At 38.2% G+C, this 19,213-nt stretch overlaps 1 protein-coding gene across 1 annotated transcript; it reads left to right on the top strand.

Annotated features, from left to right (window-relative positions):
- The first annotated feature begins 766 nt into the window (after positions 1–766).
- Positions 767–12,813, top strand: LOC139721839 (SNARE-associated protein Snapin-like). Its single transcript, XM_071633158.1, has 4 exons — positions 767–923; positions 3,531–3,577; positions 4,237–4,355; positions 12,577–12,813. The coding sequence occupies exons 1-4, from the start codon at positions 835–837 to the stop codon at positions 12,811–12,813; spliced, it is 492 nt and encodes a 163-aa protein (XP_071489259.1). The 5' UTR covers positions 767–834.
- Positions 12,814–19,213: the final 6,400 nt, after the last annotated feature.

The raw sequence follows: 19,213 nt of genomic DNA, 5'->3' as shown, positions 1-19,213 counted from the left end.
AGAAAATGTGTCGTGTGCATGAAAAGAATCAAGTTAATTGAAACACAAAACTTCAAAAAGTATCATTGGTATTATCTGCTTCTTCTTCTTCTTCTTCTTCTTCTTTTCCTTCTTCTGTTTGATGTGACGGCCACATAGAGCCAGTTCATTTGTACTTTATAGGGGCCCTACCATTGATTGAAACTCCTGATTTGTATTAAACACCTCGATTTTACTGCATGTAGAAACGGCAAGCCACCAGTGATGTATTAATGCAAAAAAAAAAATGAGAAAAATGTCGAGGGCGAATATGCCCCCCCCCCCCTTTTAAATAATTTGTATGTAAGCATTATATACACCAGCAATGTGAATAGTATGCAAATGATGTAAGTGATGTAAATAAAGTACCATTTTGAAAAGTTTTTAAAAAAGTCTTCTTCTTCTTCTTCTCCTCCTCCTTCTTCTTCTTCCTTTGAAAAATTCTTCTTCTTCCATTTATCTCTTCTTCTTCTCTTTCTTCTCCGTTTTTTCTCATATCATTCTTCTTCTTCTTCCACTAATGTCTTCTTTTTCTCAAAACCGAAAGGCCCGAGGAAGTTCCGAGACAATTTTGGGCAACAGAGGGCGGTCAACCAAACAAATAAAATGACAAGACTGCCGACGTACAGTACAGTGTGGACGTGACACACTAGCCCTGTGTACCTTACCTGTCCGATCCCATCCATGTATCGATACCGTACCCTATAGCTATGCTAGCTAGCTAGCTGGGTTAAAAGCGTACAGTAATCTGAACATGCAGTGTCAGGCAGCTGCTGCTCAAATTGCCGACAAATACCCGTATTATCCTGAATAGCAATGGAGAATCGAGATGCTATAGCGTCTGGTATTGCAGAGCTGCTGAAACCTGCAGTTCAAGAAGTAGACGAACGAGTGAGGATTGTGAGGTGAGCTTGCGTAAATAACTGTTCCGTGTAATTGTTAGACTCTTCTTAAGTGTAGGCCTAGATATCTTTGACCGAAAGATCGGTCTGTATCTGTCCGTCGGGGAATGTTCCGCGGAGACTGCGTCTGGCTTCACGGATCCCCTCCGTATACAGACCGAAGTCAATGATTGCGGCTCCTGTGTGGAGCAGTCGCGCACAGATCAAACGTTACGATAAACCAAATTTCAGACAGCTTTTTTACATTCAAACAAGTATGACATGACATGACGCATTATGCAGCAATATTTGGGATAAATTTCTCACATTGTGCAATCGAAATACTCACATAACCTCGGTTATAATGCAGAAATTGTATCGATATCGCAACATCGCCGTTCGCGAGCAGTAAGTCGCCATTTTGAATCTGCAACAATTGCTGAGCCAATCACATGCGAGGTACGTGTTTTAGTAAAACAAACCCGTAGAAACTACCTCGCATGTGATTGGCTAATAGATTCATAGTGTATGTTTCTGCAGTTTGAATGTGACGACGCGACAGGCTGTGTTTTACGTTGAAAATTCTCCTAACATGTTGGATTATTCATTAAACTGGTGAGTGTAACGTATTCTTAAAAAAATAATTTCACCATATAAGCTTAAATTTGCCGACCTAGGGCCGTGAATTAGACGCAATCGAGAAGGGTGAGGTACCTCACCCAATTTTCCATAGAGACAGTGGTTAAGAACATCCACACAGCAATGGGTACTGCAACCTTCCGTCTGTCTACGGAGGACAGCGTTAATGGCAAAATATAAAAAGAGTCCTCCGGACAGACGGATCTTTCTGTCTAAGATATCTAACCCGTAAATTTACTGAGTATTACACATACCCGTAGATCTTTACTCTACTCCCTTGGGCGGCCTGTATAGAAACCACTGCATGAGTTTGTGACATAGGGTCTAATCTAAATGCTAGAGGTTTCCCTATATGATAATGAGTCTATCTCACTTGCACTTGCATCCTGGTTAAGGCTGAAACATAGCCATAGGTTTACATTGTCATAGGACCCTACCTGGTTAACATAAAACCTGGTTGGTTGTAGGCATTTATTTCTAAGTTAAAGGACAAGTTCACCTTCATAAACATAAGGATTGAGAAAATGCAACAATATTAGTAGAACACATCAGTGAAAGTTTGAGGAAAATTGGACAGTCGATGCAAAAGTTATGAATTTTGTAAATTTTTGTGTTGGAACCGCTGGATGAGGAGACTACTACAGCTTGTGAGTCATATGCGTACATCAGTATAAAGAAAATATAAAAGAAAATTCAACATACTTTCACTTTTTTCGCATAATGAAAGAGCAATTGACTTGCCTCTTTCTAAAGGCAGGGGGAATAATATTACCCATAACATTTATCGGTAACGAGTCAGGGGACTGTGTACTTTTTTCAAAAGATGGAATTTTGTGAAATTCTCTTTATATTTTCCTTATATTGTTGTACGCATGTGACATCTAAGTTATTCATACACTGCAGTAGTCTTCTAATCCAGCGGGTACTGCACAAAAACTTCAAAAATTCATAACTTTTGAACGGATTGTCTGATTTTCCTCAAACTTTCAATGATGTGTTCTACTAATATTGCTACATTCTCTCAATCCTTATGTTTATGAAGGTGAACTTGTCCTTTAACAGAACTTATTTGCCCCTCTGCTACGCGAACTACGCCATCATCTGGATTGGAAGCCGTAATTTTACGTGTAACTCACAAACCGGTGTGGTTTGTGTGTGTGTGTGTGTGTGTGTGTGTGCTTGCTGTTTGTTTATCGAGACCATTACGGGCATGAATATTATTGCTGCTGAGGGTTTGTCCTATTCTATCTTCAATGCTTTCTCCAAGTTGGATTTAAAAGAGTTAAGTGATGTGCTTATATAGCATCTAACGTTAGGGTTCTGCTAGCTGCTGACACTAGCTATTATATGTTGACTTTCATGCCATTACTCAGAACAACTCGCTCTTTCCTAGTTTCTAATTTGTGCGATCGTGGCATTTACAAGTCCATAATTGCTGCATGCCTTCATTTGAAATTGAAGTTAGCCATCTTATGTCATAAGATGAAGTTCAGAGAATATGAGGGTATGGTATCTCTCAGACTCGTCAAGTGAACAAGAGCCAAAAGTCAATCTACAGATGGTTGTGCTGAGTTGAAAGAATTTGGTTGAGAAAGTAGCCCTGAGAGCACATTTAAACGAACATATGTGTACATGTAAGCTCTACAGTACATACACACACCCTCAGCCTCATGAACAAGTTGAGACATGCAATCTTGCTGATATTTTCCGTAAAATACCCAGATTTTCCCACCAGTTACTACTTGCACAGTGTCCCCAGTCCCCAGATACAGCTCTTAAGACAAATCTTAAACTTGTGAAATAGTATGTTCCATCTGAATGATATCACTGACATTTGTCAATTTAAAAATGAATATACAGGGGGGGGGGGGAGGGGGGATGTCCATTGACATGTATCTGGATTGTACTTCATCATGCCATTTATAAGTCTAACTGTCCTTGATTTTGCTCTCTATGTCTGTCATATGATGTATGGATGCCATGTCATTACAGGGAGAGTCAAGTGGAGCTGAGACATAGAATTGAAGAACTGGATGATGGTGAGTTCAGATAAAAACAAACAAAGGTCAGTGTGGGGTCGTGCAGAGCAGCTCAGACAATCTGTATTTTTAGGTCAAATTGTTTGATAGGTTTTAGTGTTATCTTACTCAGAGATAATATTGCAAAATTAATAGCAACAAACTCTTAAACAGGCTTATCCCTCAATCACAGAAAAACAGAGGTTTATAGAATGACACTAACATTCGGCTGGAGTGGTGGGGATCTAGGTGTTTCATCGATTTCATTTCTGGGAGTGTGTCTGAATCAAGACAGTTGCAGGCATGTTATGTTCTGAACTTGTCTGTCCGTCTGTTACTGTGCTAGCCCAAACAACTATCTTGCAAATTAGTTTTCACCAAACTTGTTTCAGAGTGAAATATATGGGGACAATTATCAATCAATGAGATCTCTACAAAGGAGAATTATGTAATGCTCTAATTCTTGAAACAACTCTATGACTTGGCAGTTTTCTAATTGGATATGGGACAAAACGTAATGTAAGCAATAGTTGATACAAATTCTGAAAAGTCAGTGTCTAACAAACACTCAAGAAATTGGGTAAATCTTTGATCCCAGCATAGTGAACAATGTACAGGCACATTATTATGCAAGTTTGAAAAATCTCTAACATGCCATATTCCTCCAACCTTCTAATCAGCCCTCAGGGAACTTTGTAAGGAGAAGAGCGCCCCCATTGACCTTGACTTGTACGTGAAGAAGCTGGCCAACTGCAAGAGGAGAGTGGCCACAGTAAATAACATTGTCCAGAATGCACAGGTGAGCATTTCTTGGTACCTGCTGCTTGAGCTCAAGCTGCAGAGCAATTTATAGTCTTGTATCATAGTAAACAAACAAAGCAGTGTAAAGCTTGTGGATTGCTTGTAAAGTTCAGAAGGCAGTAGCCTCCAGTCTTTGATTTCAAGGAAGGAATACCCTTAGAAGTCAAGAAAATTGGACTTTCTGTACTTCGTCCATTCATTCATTGACTCATTCCTCATCTCATTTAAGTTCCAAGTGTGAAATTCAAATTTTTCAGAGCATTTGAAGTCAATTACAAATTAGATGAAAACATGTAAAATATTTTCTGACATTCATTTTAGGTTGCATATTTCACAAGAATGTCCATGTCCTGAAGATAGATTTGGTCATAAATTTAGAATTAAAAGTAATCATGTTCATTTCTTCTTTAAATACTTAGCACTCACGTATATTTAGTGTAAAATCTCATTTGACTCTTTGTACTGCAGATGTTCAATCCTGATAAAAGTTTGATTCAAAAAGAAAACCAAAATGTTCTCTGGAATATTAGGCCAAGATTCTGGAAGAGAAAAGGAAAGAAAAGACACACTTTTGAGTTTTTCAGGGGATCACAGCAACCTTTCTAGTGTACTGTTCTTGTTGAGGAATGACCAACACAGTGTTTAAAAAGCATACAGTATTCCTATCCTCCGGTACCTTACACTAGAAGCACATAATAAAATGCTTACATGTACGTCGTGAAATCAAAATGCCTCCCCAGTATTTCCATATAATTTCATACAAACTTCATAGTGTGATCTTCATGTGTAGAGTCCAAGTCATCTGAAGCTAATTTTTATGCTGAAATGTTTTACTGATGCCTTTGTCATTGATTCGAGACTACACATGTTAGGCTCATGCTCAGAGGTGTTATAATGCACATGCCTCATCATGTAAATTGAAAAGAAAGAAAGCAAGCAAAGTCTCCAGCAATCATAGTGGTCTTATCATAATTATTCTATTACTGCAGTCATTTCATGCATGCTCCAGACTTCTTTCTTGACTGTTTGTTTTTTGTGTTGTTGTTGTTGTTTTTTTTAGGGGGGTGGATGGGGGTGCAGGAGGAGTAGTAGTTTTGGCTCTGTATTGCCCCTTTTAGTACGGTTGCTCATGCCTTTTTTGGCCAGCTCCTGACCCAAGCTAAATTGGCCCGCGCCAAGCAGTAAAAATTGCATTACATCTAACTGTAGCAGAGCCGCACTACTTTTACGATGACCCATTCACGAAATCGGCCATGTAAGGGATAACTATGTACCATGGTATTAAACTGAACGCGCACTCTGGGGGAGGCACAGCCAGGTAATTGTGACCTTTGACCATGCAAGGAATTTTTGCCTGAGCCTGGCGCTGCTGTCGTTCATAAACTCTTCTGTCAGCACCAGGCCCGTGCCTGGCCCACACCTGGTGCTAGCTTACAGCAGTGCCAAAATAGTCCGAGCCTGGTGCGGGCCACTTTGGCCCGACCCATTCATAAACTCAAAATTTTATGACTTGGCTCGGGCCTGGCCCGAGCCAAAAGATTTACTGAAAGGGGTATACATGATAGGTGTCTGCCTATTGAATACATTGCGTCACCTTTCTGTTTAAGGTATCTTTGGGTAGAAGAGTCTTTAAAGGGTGTGAGAGGTTCAGAAAGTCAAACTACTTTCTAATGACATTTTAGAGGCAGACGGGGTACTGTAAAAACAAGGCATAGGCCTACTACAGTGTAAGATAACCTGTCAAATATTGGGCTATACATGTATTGTAGGTCATCATATTCATAACAGCGAGCACAGGGTACCATCTTCACACTTGGACTCCTCCTTCACACCTGGGTTACTCTTCCCTATTTTGTAACTGCTTTCATGTGGGGAAATCAGTTGGTGTTGGCTCCATAATGCTTTTCTCAGGTTTTATAAAAAGTGTAAAGAATAGATTTTAATAAAAAGGTTCTAATAACTTTGGATACAGTTTAATAACACCTGTCCACTGCATGAACTGTGTGTTAATGGCTCTGGGGAGTGCTGAATAACCAAACAAGACACATTACCAGCTCGGGTGGGTGCACAATGCCTTTGAGCATGTCACAGACACATGGTAGAAACTTTTTGTGTGACTTTGGGAACACCATGCCAAATAAATGATGATGAATGATGCTAAAAGCAAGAACTTGTAAATGAGTCAAACATGTACAATGCAAGCTTACTGAAGACTTGGATCCTTCATTCTTGGATTACAGTTCATTCGCTTGGTTCAAACCCAAAGCTAAGATATGGCTCCAGACAGTGTCTAGAACCCCAGAACTCTTTAGACCAATGCTCCCAAGGGACAAAATTCTTCATAGATATGCCCTTCATTTGTAATATGGGTTTTGTTCACATTCATTGACACACAACATCAAGATTTGATAATGCAACACGTTGGAATTTCAATTTGTAGACCATCCTGAATTGTCATGTTAATACTCTTCTGCCCCCGAATTTCAGCTTCAAACAAGTTTTCGGAACTTGCCTTCCCTCATAAATTGGGTGTACATGTAAGTGAGATGAGCAGGATGGGGTGCCTGCAGAAATCAGAGTGAAGCAGTGGTTTCAAAATCTTGGTTATAAAAGTAGGGAATGCTTGTCCACATTGAATCTAGTCTTGCGTTGAAATTTTAGTCATATCAATTTTTTTTTTTTCCATTTCAAATTGAAAACCAGGTTTTTCTAACCATCATAAAGTGGAATTTGCTGAAAGGTGTTTTACTTTTGGGATTGCATGTCTTTCATCGAGAAGGCCAAATATTTAGTGTGATAGGTGTATGTGCATCCATATATTTGCAGAGTTATCTATCTATATATGATTATATGTGTGTACATGTATGTTACATATACACGAACATATGCACATGTGTACATGTCCTTCATTATCAGACAATGTTACATCAATGCTTGATTCAGAGTTTGCACTCCTCAGAGTGTAGCATTGTGTTCGCTTTCTTCCACCTGTGGCCTGTACAGCTGCCTCTCTGCATCATCTTCTCTCGCACCCATTCTTCATCCCACCCATCTCGTCCACCACAGGAGCGCCTGGGCCGACTCCACTTTCACATCTCCCGGGAGACGGCGAAGAGGAAAGCCTTGATCGACCCTCCAACAGCCGGTCCACTTCCCTGAACATTCTTTGCGATATTTATGCTAAGAGTCCATTTCCCTACTCTTCCTGGTAAATGAGTCATCTTCAGAAGTCACATTGGTTTTGCAGTCTTGCCCATTCCCCTCTTTCCTTTTCATTGCAATGGTGATTTGTGTGTTAACCCAGCATTATTGCACCTTCAATACCTGAAAAGACAAGTTGCTTGAATCACGTGGCGTTTGTTGATCACTTTGTTTGTATGCCCGTCCTACTTTCAGTATGTACACATGTTCTTGTTGTGGTCTTTCTCTCACAGACTTTGTTGGCGAGACTAACCTTTCAGTAAACCTTGCTTTGCTATCTTTTATGAAGTGACATTGTCCTCCATGTTCAATCAATAACTGCAGTCAGACTAGCAAAGCTTTGAGAAATTCAATTTTAAGAATACTTTGTGAAGTTTGGTTGTCTGTTCACACTGGTGGCCAAAATGCTAAAAGTTTCAGTTCTCAATAAAAGTTTAGGTTTGATGGCTGCTGCACAAGCGCAACAAAGAAGAAGGTGTACGCCATCTGACAACTTTGGAGGCACTGCAAACACAAAATGAACCAGTCATATGAGAAACTGAAGTTCAGATGCGTGTCTCCAGAATGCACAAACTTGTAGGGGTTCACGTGTTCCGGAAAATTACCCAAGTTTTAGTGAGGAGCTGCGCGAGAGGTTTTTGGAAAGTTAGCATTCAGGCTGGCTTAACTGTGATAACTTAAGAGTTCAAGAACTTTAGCATCAAGAAGTTTGCCAGTTTGATGGTGGCTAACCTGTCATGAACACAGGGAACTTTCTCATCTTGCATCCAAATTCAACCAAATTTCTACAATTTTGTTTGTTAAAATTGACAACTGGGGTTTATGAAAGTCAGGTTGAACAGGGAATGAAGTTGCTCTTGGCCTTTCTTATTTCTTCGTGGTCACTTTCCTTATTATTATTATTATTTGTGTGTGTGTGTGTGTGTGTCTGTCTGTCTGTACAGCTCAGATTTTGTAGCTTACTCTCCGTGTGTACACGACCTATCACCACAAGTTCCTGTATAATGACAAGGTTTATTTGAACATTGATTTTGGAATTTAGTCATTATGTCTTCTCCAGCATCTGAGTATTTCCATTGATGCATGGTTCATCCCACTTTATTTTCACAAATGGTTTCCACAAATGCATTTTTTTTTTTTAATGTGTAGAAATCATTTATTTTGAGAAGGTGTGTGTGAACAGGCCCATGAATTTGGTTACAGCCACACCCGCAAATTAGAACAGGCAACGATGTAATCACTTCACAATTCTTCCACTGGTTTATACACCAAAAATTGTCAAGATCAGGGTTTGGTCAATAATTTAGCAGCTACTACCCATTCTTCCTAAAAGTCTTAGTTGCATAGTTATGATGAAATTGCAGTGATTAGATGCAAAAAGTACAGCTTGCTCTTACTGATTTTACTTTAAAGAAAAAAGGAAATTTATGTAGTGATTTAATGTGTGGTCAGTGCCGGACTTTGTGAGGTCATTATGTTATCACTCCCTATTTCCTATGCAGTTTGTCTGAATGTCACTGTTTGAGGACCACATGAAATTTTTGAAATGCCATAGCTATCTTATTTCAGGTCTGATGTTGATGAAAAGTCTGTAATTCTGTTTGTCTGACTTTATACCTATTCACCATGATTTTGTACCCAACTTGAATATGTGACCCTGCACCACAAAACAGACATAAAGTCGCCAGACATGAATTTTTAGTTAAGACCATATTCTAAAAGAGCAGTCTTAAAGCTTTAAAATGATGTATAACTAAAATCAAATGAACTCTCCTAACCTATCTAAATATTGGAAAGAAAGCACACACTCAGGAAAAGTGTAAACTGAGAAAAGAGGCTCTGAAGTACAGTGTCTATTCAAGCGCTTAATCTTTACCAAACCGTGCTGACTGTGCGATGAATGGGACAAAAAACAGGAAGTAAACCACCTGAGTAACAACAATGAAGGGATTATCAGATTAAACTGAAATTTTAAAGCATGCCTCATCAACACATTCTGTCCATAATTAATGCCAACTTTCAAGGCAGTAGCACTATCCTTTCAAAAGTTATTAGAGTTGAAAGTGAAGAGTGTGTACAAGGTTTTTTCAGAAACAAAAAAGGGACTCTAAAGACACACCTAATCACATTATTCTACCAAAAATGTTCGAGATAAACTGCTAAAAAACACACTTTTCCGCCCGTTTTAAGACCCCAGATTTTGGCATAATGTAAAAGAAGACTTGTTCTTTCAGAAAATATGAAAAAGTCAAGATCGGCTAGGTTGACCCATTTCACTTATTTTCAGTCCTCACGCAAAATCAGTGTGTGCGACTTTTTGTTCGTTTTGTGATGCACGGTCACATATGGTATGGGATTGTAGAGTTCAAACGCAATATTTAATAGATCATTCAAACCCCAAGGCCACATGCTTTGGAAAGACCAATCGGTTCATTCTTTTATTTTGCAATGTCTGGTGGAGATACATATTGCAATGGTTTCAATTAATTTCTGATGCTTTTCAAATTTACTGATACTTGCAAAAATTTATAGCATGCCAAGAAATTGCTGATTTCAAGGTTTCTAAGGGGAACTACATTTTGGGCAAACAGGGTTGCCATGGCCACCATGAACACAATGTCAACTAAACATTTAGTTAATGTTTTGTTTTACAATTTGCATTAATTTGTCTGTTTTTCCCTCTGCTCATTAGCTGACCTTTGTACTACTGTGGTGTATACACTGTATGTGCTCTTTTCAATGGGTTATGTTGCACTTTAAAGCAGTTAGCAATTTATTGTTCTTGAAAACTAACCTGACTGATCCTGCCTCACATAACTCTTAGTCGCACTGTGAGTAATCATTAAAGGAAGCATTTCTTTTTTTTTATCAGTACATACATGTGTTCAGTCCCAGGAAATGTGGGCTATGCCTTAACCATTTTGATACCATGAGATTGGACAATTAGAAAAACCAAAGACCAAAGAGTACTCCACAATACACAATGTGTATTGTTTCAGTTATTGATTTACAGACTAACACTGTGATGTTCCAGAGGCTTGCTGTATGAAAATGATGTACAATATATTGTAAGCTTACATTTTACCAAACTCAAGGGGAAGCACATACTGCACTCACAGAGATTTGCATGTGTAGGACTAGTCATAAACTTTGGCATCTGAAGTTCTGTTGGAGACAGTGTCTTAAAATTCTAGTAAGCATGTGGAGATAGGTAAACCATTTTTATGATGATGACTTCATCATAGATATCAACCCTGAAAGTACATTAAGCAAGGATGAGATGTGCTTTAGTGATTCTTTTTTTTTTTTAAATCCTGCTTTATATTCTCCACATAGCTTGCATCCCAATGCCTTTTATATAACAGTGTTTTGTTTGGAGTAGACAGTTTGTCCTGCATGTATGCATATTGCCATTTTCCCTTTCCTTAATAGCTCAGAACAAAGTGACTCTGTGATTCTTAGTGCTCTTGCCAGGTCATTCATGAGAAAGGGCATTATTTATTCATTGTTTGTTTGTTTGTTTGTTTGTTTGTTTGTTTGTTTTCACTTCCACCTTGACTTTGATTTACCTCCCAGCATCTTACCTGTAGCTGTTTTATACGTTGTCTGCAAATGTTGTGCATGGTTATATGCATTTCAGAGTCAATGTGAAATGCATAAATGTGTTAGATGAGGTTCACTGTGTACATGTAGTCCTATAGTATTCATGAGGAAATCCAGCATTCTTTACTACTCTCTGTGATGTTGGAAATTTGAAACTGATATGTAGCATACTGTAAAAGTGGAAATTTTTGCACATTTTGTGCAATCAGAAGTGAGGGCAAAAATAAAAGCGTGCAAATATTTTTGCTCATTTATGTACCAGTAATTAATGTCTTGATTCTGCGCAATTACAAGAATGTGAAATTCATCTTACCTGGCCAAGCACGAACAATGACTAAGGCTAAAGAAAATGCTTTGGACAGATCAGCAGTTTAAAGATGATGACAAATACTGTAAAAGTGGATATTTTCGTGTGAGTAATTTTTCGGCTTGGCGAGGTAAAATGAATTGCACGTGTTGTCAATTCGGCGGAATCACGACATTGATTACTGGAGCATATGCAAAATATTTATGTGCTTATATTTTCACGGTAGCTTCTGGTTGCGCAAAAATTTCCACTTTTGACAGAACATAACAATGTTCTGTCAAAAGGGTTTCAAATAGTACTGAGGAAGATTTCATGTCCTGATGAAGAGACTAGATACCTCCCTAAAATAGCTTTTTAGAGGGTGATCATTCTATTTGTGTATGTTCTTGGCAATCGATGTATTATTTATTGTATAGTTTAGGTAAATCAAATTACTTTGAGAATAAGGCATGCTTTTTGAAAACCCAAATGTTCCATTTTCGCAGCATCATTGACAAGTCCACAGCTAGCTAGCGATGCACAGCCGCAAACAGCCTTCTGTACTTGGTGCATACCAAAGTGCATGCCCAAATATTATTGTGTGCTGCTTCCCTCCTTTGCAATATGTTTTCCCTGGTTTGTTTTACCCTCAGGAGAGCATCCTAATAAATTTTCTGCAAGCGGGAGAATACAAATGGTAAACTATCAAGTGGCAAGGTTAATCCAATTTCTGACTTGTATTTGACTAGCCCATATGATTGCGCAGCATTTTGTGCTGAGGTGGTCCCATATGCAGTCGGCTCATTGTGGTCATATTCTTACAGTATTGTTTGGGAATGCACTGTAATCATTATTTTGGTTGGAATTTCTCTCCAAATTTCTGGATGATGCAGAGCATGCTGGAAGAATAGTTTGCTTCAGTTATCACAGTACCTGGAGGAAAGATTTATTACCCTTTTGGACTTTGATAGTAAAATTTACTTCCATATCAGTTGTCATGAAAATACCTGCTAATTCTGGGGAATATATCTGATTTTGATATATCTTGATGGCATTTGACTGATTTTGCAAGATTTTTCCACACAATAAAGAGTGCCGCCCTGCACTTTTCTTGTCCATGCCTCGGCAGGATAGAGTTCTCAAGCTGGACGCGCGAGTCAACTCAACCACCGTCAAACGCTACCGCTTCATGGAACGACTGCGCAGTCAGCTCAGCCACGACCCCGCCTCCGAGGCCAGGGAGACGCCAGAGGCGGGGGCAGGTGGAGGAGAGGATGAGGGGGAGGGGGAGACTGAGCGGGAATCGTCAGCGGTGGGGGAGGCGGAGCCTGTCGCCGTGCAACCAGGAGAGACGCGGGACGAGTAGGAGTGTGTGGTCGCCCGTGCTGCTGGTTTGACGGACTTGTCCAGTGGAGGAATTTGGAACTGGAGTGGAAATAACACTCAAAAACTGTGCAATCAGCAACACTTTTAATAAAGGAACAGCTCTATAAAATAAAACACTTGCAAAATGTTACAAAGCGCTTCTAAGGAACAGAAGTTGCATCTCGGTCATGACAGTAAATATTACTTTGTTTGTAATTTTACATGTCTTCTTGATTTAAAGGGATTGTACAGTTTTGGTTGAGACCTAATTTCGGGTTTCTAACATTTTTTGGTGAGATAATGAGAAACCTCTAATGAAACATGAAAGAGCATGTAACTCTATGAGGAATTCAACATTTATTTGATGAAAATTGGTTTTGAAATGGCCGAGATATCAAAAAAAAAAGAGCGATTCTAATAAAGTGTGGGACCCACACTGTTTTAAGATCACTTTGTTTTACTTTGTTTTTGGATGTTTCCGTCATTCCAAACCCGATTTTCATCAAATAAACTTTGAATTCCTCTTAGAATGGTATGTTCTGTACTATATCATAAGTGTTTTCTTGGTATCTCGCAAAAAGCTAAAAGCCCAATTCTCATCTTCACCAGTACTGTACCATCTCTTTAATCCCATTTGACATGAGGCAACTGGAAGAAAATGCAAACACGAAATCAAAATACCAACAAACTTTGAAGGTACATTTAAGTTTTTTTTATAATGGTGCATATATGATATGTGGGTAGCTTGAGGTGATTCCTTTTTTTTTATGCATACTTTTCCAATACTGCTATTACTATTAGCAGTTGCCATTTGTACGTGTAGTAAGTTTTATTGGCACTTTCCAAAGTTTTAGTGACACTGCTCTCAAGAGAGAGCTATTACCTGTTCAGTGCCATGTAAAATCCTTGGAGAATAACTTCCACTGGACTCGGCAAGTTATGTCATAAATATTCATAAATGTGGAACAAGAAAGGTATTGGGAAATGTTGGAATGTATCAAGAGTCATCCAACCCAGTCAGATTTGATGGGCTCTTCAAGGAGAGGAATGAGTGATGGAAACTGCACCGTGGAGTTAACAGAAACTGCTCCTAAATGTGAGGTCGTAAGAGGATGTTGCTGATTTCTTTGATATCAATTCCAGACTGCATGATGCAGCAATATGCAAGTACCTGTGAACAGTTGTACTACAACGACGATAAAGTGAAGCCGTGAAACGACAAGCTGCAACCCAACCGCGATGTGACCCAAGCCAGCACCAGAAACATGTCATATCAAATACTGCATGCGCGATTCATTTAGCAAGTCTAATTTTGTGTGAATTGAGACTTCCCTACTATTTTGGGAGTTGTTAATGTCACGATGGTGGAGTACAGCAATGGATGGAGAAATACATGTGTTCACTTTGCATTCACTTTGCATTCATGCTGAATGTAGAATTAATATTTTAATGTGTTTTAGAATTCATGTAAAGCACCCAACTCATAAAATTTGTGAAAATAAGGACCCAGGGAAATACATGTATATGGTGTAGGCCTATTCAGCTTTAAGGCTCGTATTGTTACCAGCTTGTGCAAGGAAATGTTGAAAGAGAGTGGTGGCCCATGTGAATAGCGCCCTCTTGATGGTGCAAACTCAACACATGTGGTATAATGATGTCAGCAGACTCCATGAAGGCAAAAATTGTAAATATGATGATGTAAACTTTTTTGTTCCCTCATAAGAGCTTCCATGGATAGCAACCACGCACACGTTGACTCTAGGATAAGAGTGTCTTCATTCTCAATCTAGATTTGAGACATTGTCCCAGTTTTGATAAACCATAATAATAGTGTTTCCTCCAAAATGTTTTATCTTATTTACTGTGCATCATATATTTTCTAATCTGCAGAAGGGAGCAGCTCTATCACGTAGCATGCATGCATCCTTGAAGGACGTTATCGAACGATGGATACATATACTGGAGATTACAAGTCAGATAGTATTCCGTGGGTCCCTACTGCATTAGTACTGTACTTGATGTATTGCATCACTCCAGTGTTTTGCCATGATCGTACGATGTAACAGGAATACCGCTGAAAAGAGGTTTGGGACCAATGCAGTTGAAAAACACCATGAAATACACGTAGTGCCAGTTTGAATGGGAGGTACCTGTATGGTGGTGTAAAAATACTGATTTTATGGATAAATATTCACTGTGATTATATATCCTGTCATTAAAAAAAAAAAGAAATCAATTTTCTTGCTTTGCATGAGGCAAGATTAAATTTTTGTAGTTCAAAGAGTTGCTGCGTGCATAATGTAAACTTCAGGTGAAAAAAAACAAACAAATTGCAGTTATTTTGACAGTGTATTGCTTGAAAAAGATGATACCTATATTTATGTGAAATATGGTATAATCTTTGGATCCTTGCCAAATAGATATACTTTATTTGTAAGGGGTAGCATAGCTCCTTGAAGACTGACATTTTATTCCAAACATGTTTTATTTTTTATTTCAGATACCCTCAATGTCCATAATGAATCACTGGCGAAGTGAACTACAATTGTATCACACATTCAATGTTTGTCCTTTTTGCTTTTCCTGTTAACTTGCCTTTCAGGTATCTTTTGATGGGAGGGGAGAATGTGTTTTATTTGGTGGTAATTACTAGCTGTATGTTGGCACTGAGCTGACATACCAGTATGTAGTGCGTCAAAATGTTATCCATAAAGGCCCGAATTTACGAAGGTGGTACAAAAGTGTCACACGGAATATTTCGTTATGAAATTGGTCATTTCGTCAACAAAATGACCGTTTCGTTAAAGAAATTATCATTTCGTGGACGAAATGTTCATTTAGTTACAAAATGTCATTTCGTTACAAAATAATCATATCATTGACGAAATGACTGATTTCGTAACGAAATATTCCATGCGACACTTGGCACTCCATGGTTTTTGTCCATGCTTTAAACCATGGTTTCATTTGTACCACCTTCGTGAATTCGGGCCATAAAGTTCGAGATCATAAAAGGAAGTAAAATTTGCGTAAAGCTGACTTTGGCAATGTAACCTGTACAATTTTCTAATTTTTTATTCTTTTATAAAATTATTTTCCTTTTAAGGAAGTGGACAAACTACATGTACAAAAGCTTAAAATCTGACAAGTTCATATTTGTCAAAAACCAACAAAAAATAATTTTCTCTACATTCTATGGCTTTTGTGATGACGCATCAAATATGAATGCAATGTACTTGATGGCTGTAGCATATGCATGAATTTACCCCTCGAAATCAACGATAAGACTCGGTTGGGCGAGACGATTGACAAAACAGTATAAACTCACTGAAAATCATGAATTTCTGGAAAAGGTGCTGGTATTATTTGCTTTGCACAGACACCTCACTTCACTACATTTCAATGTTGAATGTTGCACGGTATGAGGTGATTCATACACTGTGCTTGTATTGTAGTTTATTACCGTTAATCCCAGAAACACACAACATGGTGACTACCAGGAAGAGATTCTGTGTTTGTTATGTCCTTGTATTGTGGTCAGAAAGATATACATGTATGTACATCGTATTAAAAGAAATTAATTCCAATTTTGATATTGTTTCCTTATTATTTTGGTGTTGATACTGCACATCATGCTTCAAAATTTGTTAGATCCAAGTGAGTAGTAGTTGATTCACCACTGAATTGTTCAGTATGTTGACGTGGTGGCCCAGACAAGATGTCATGGCTGGCTGGAATGTGTATGTATGTGTGTGTGTGTGTGTGTGTGCGTGCGTGTGTGCGTGCGTCTGTCTGTCTGTCTGTGTTTATGCGAGCAGAAATAACTGTGTGTTGTGGTGAGTGAATGTGTGTGCAGGGGGTGTGGAAGTGTGTTTAAGTGGATGTGTGTGTGTGTGTTAGTGTTAAGCGGATGTGTGTGCAGGGTGGGTGTGTAAATGGGTGGGTGGATGAAAGGTGGATGAGATGAGAGGTGGATGAGAGGGAGTGTGTCTGTCTCGGGTAAGGAGGTGGATGTGGTGTAGAGGGTGGGGAGGTGGTTTAGAGATGAGAAGGACGTTTTTTTGGGGGGGGGTTTAAAGTTTAAAGTTATGAGTAGTTGAGGGTTGGGTATGGTGGAAAGGTGGGAATGAGGGTGGTTTATGTTGTTGTTTGTTGTCATCGTTCTTTTGATATAATAGAAATTTCATTTCCTGTTTTTTTAGTGTTTGGCTAAATTGCTCACAAATGTATATATGAATTCTGCTTGTTTGTTTTGTAGTTAAAAAGGAATGATCGGATAATTCATTCTATTTCCTCTCTTCTGTTTGATATCTGCCTTAAAATGAATTGAATGATTATTCTTGTTTTATGGATTATGGATTATGTCTCATAACTGTAGGAATATCTACATGATTTATGACAGATGTTATGTAGAATGTGTGTAATTTTTTTTTGGAATTGTTATATTCTCAAAGGAAATGGAATTAATAAAAAGATCACTGAAAACAAAAAAAAAGTTTATGTCTACATTGTGTAGGCGAGTGTGTTGGTGTTCGATGCATGATGTTGCTCAGATCAGCAAATTTTGTACAGAACATTGTTTGTTGTAACAAACACAAAAAACAAAATATCTGCTACAACAAATTAAAAATCCAGGCCCCAAAAGTATTAGCTATATATCATTATATACTTTATTTGTATATTAGTTAGATGATAATGAAATTTTGTTAAAACGAAAGAAACCTGCTGGTCTCGAGGACTTTGTTATAACGTGATACGAATTGCTTGTATCAGATTATACAATTAGCAGCTGTGTTAATGATGTGCAATGTATTGAAATACACAACTATGTTAAAGAGAGATGTACTTTACGATTGCTAAAATGAATTAAAGTTTTGTTTGCTTATTAGATTCTGATCAACTTGGGAAGTGTTTATCTCATGAGAGATTTATTGTACAGGGAATACTTTTTACATGTATATCAAAACCAGCTGATTGGGATTGCAGAAATGTCCTCGATATATGGGGGATCTGGTTATATCACGATAAAAATAAAAGTACATTGTATGTACATGTATAATGTACCGGTACCTAAAAGAGGAATAAAACATTATTTTGATGATTTTTAATAATCTCATTACATGTAGGGCTCCATCAGGTACATGCATCAGTAAATCTGACCTTATAACAAGTTTTCACTGTACACAACCAAGTACACTGTATCTGGCATGTTTTGGAAATTACCTCGCAAAAGTTGAATAATCGGCTATAAAGTCAAAGGTCTTTTCAAATCCTCTGCTCTTCATACATGTATTCTATTGATTTTAATCCCTCAAAAGTTGGATTTTCTCCTCAGTCAAAGCTATTTCTTCAGTCCAGATAGATTTGACTTCAGCAAGGTTGACTGCAGTTATGCTCAAGACTTTCTCAATTGTCCAAGAAGGCAATTTTCTTTGTGAAAATATCCCTTCATGTAGTATACAAAGAGTAATTAAAGTACCTTGTACATATACATTATGTCTACCTATAGAACCCAACAACTACAACTACTAGTATGCATCGGTATTTCTTTTATAAAATAATGACTGCACATTCTTTAATTTTCTTCTTTGTTTGCTTTCATCATGTATGTAGAGTGTATATTGTCCATGTACCCAGCTTGTGGTATATGCACTTGCTGGTGTACATGTACTATACTTTTAATAATTACAAACAAATTTAGGGTTACAGCAAAACCAGAAATTTTTGCGTGCATGAAATTTTCACAAATTTCACGAGGAGTCAAGATTCGCAAAATTGAAATGCATGCACAAGCTCTTGTCAACACTTTGCATTGAATGCCAGTGGCAATTTCCATAAAATGTCATGCTGCGAAAAAGGTCGTCAGCTCCAATTTGCAAAAATTTCGTGCCACAAATATATCTGGTTTTACAGTAAATGTTGATGCTTCTAATCATTGCATGCAATCATTTCAATCGTTCCAAAGTATATAATCAGCTTGTAATTGTGGTTTAGTCATAAATGTAAAGAAGTCACATCAGTGGGAAACACAAATACATTGTACTGTATAAAAATCTATTTAAACTTTATTTGCCATGATCACAAATGATTATTTTTTCGTCCATGTACTGTGGGCTTCATGATATGATAGAAGAATGAGGATATAGATGCTACTTGATGTAATACTGACATTGACATACAGCAATTACTTGTATGTGCACTGTCTGCATGACTGCACAGGGGCCGTGAAACAATCATTTTTTTGGTGGGGGTGGGGGGTGGGGGGAGGGGGTCAAGGTTCAATAGTTCCCGCACCTTGTCCCACTTTAATACTACAGGAAGAATCTGTGGATGGAATCCTCCGAGACTCACGGGATCTGCTGTGTTTTCTCATATGTTTCCTTCCGTTTCTGGCAAACCCT

The sequence above is a fragment of the Diadema antillarum genome, unplaced genomic scaffold, assembly GCF_040938485.1.
Source record: "Diadema antillarum isolate AM-2024a unplaced genomic scaffold, OU_Dant_1.0 scf00000151, whole genome shotgun sequence".
Taxonomy (NCBI): domain Eukaryota; kingdom Metazoa; phylum Echinodermata; class Echinoidea; order Diadematoida; family Diadematidae; genus Diadema; species Diadema antillarum.
Note: the sequence above shows the minus strand (reverse complement) of the source record. Positions and strands in the feature narration are given on the sequence as shown.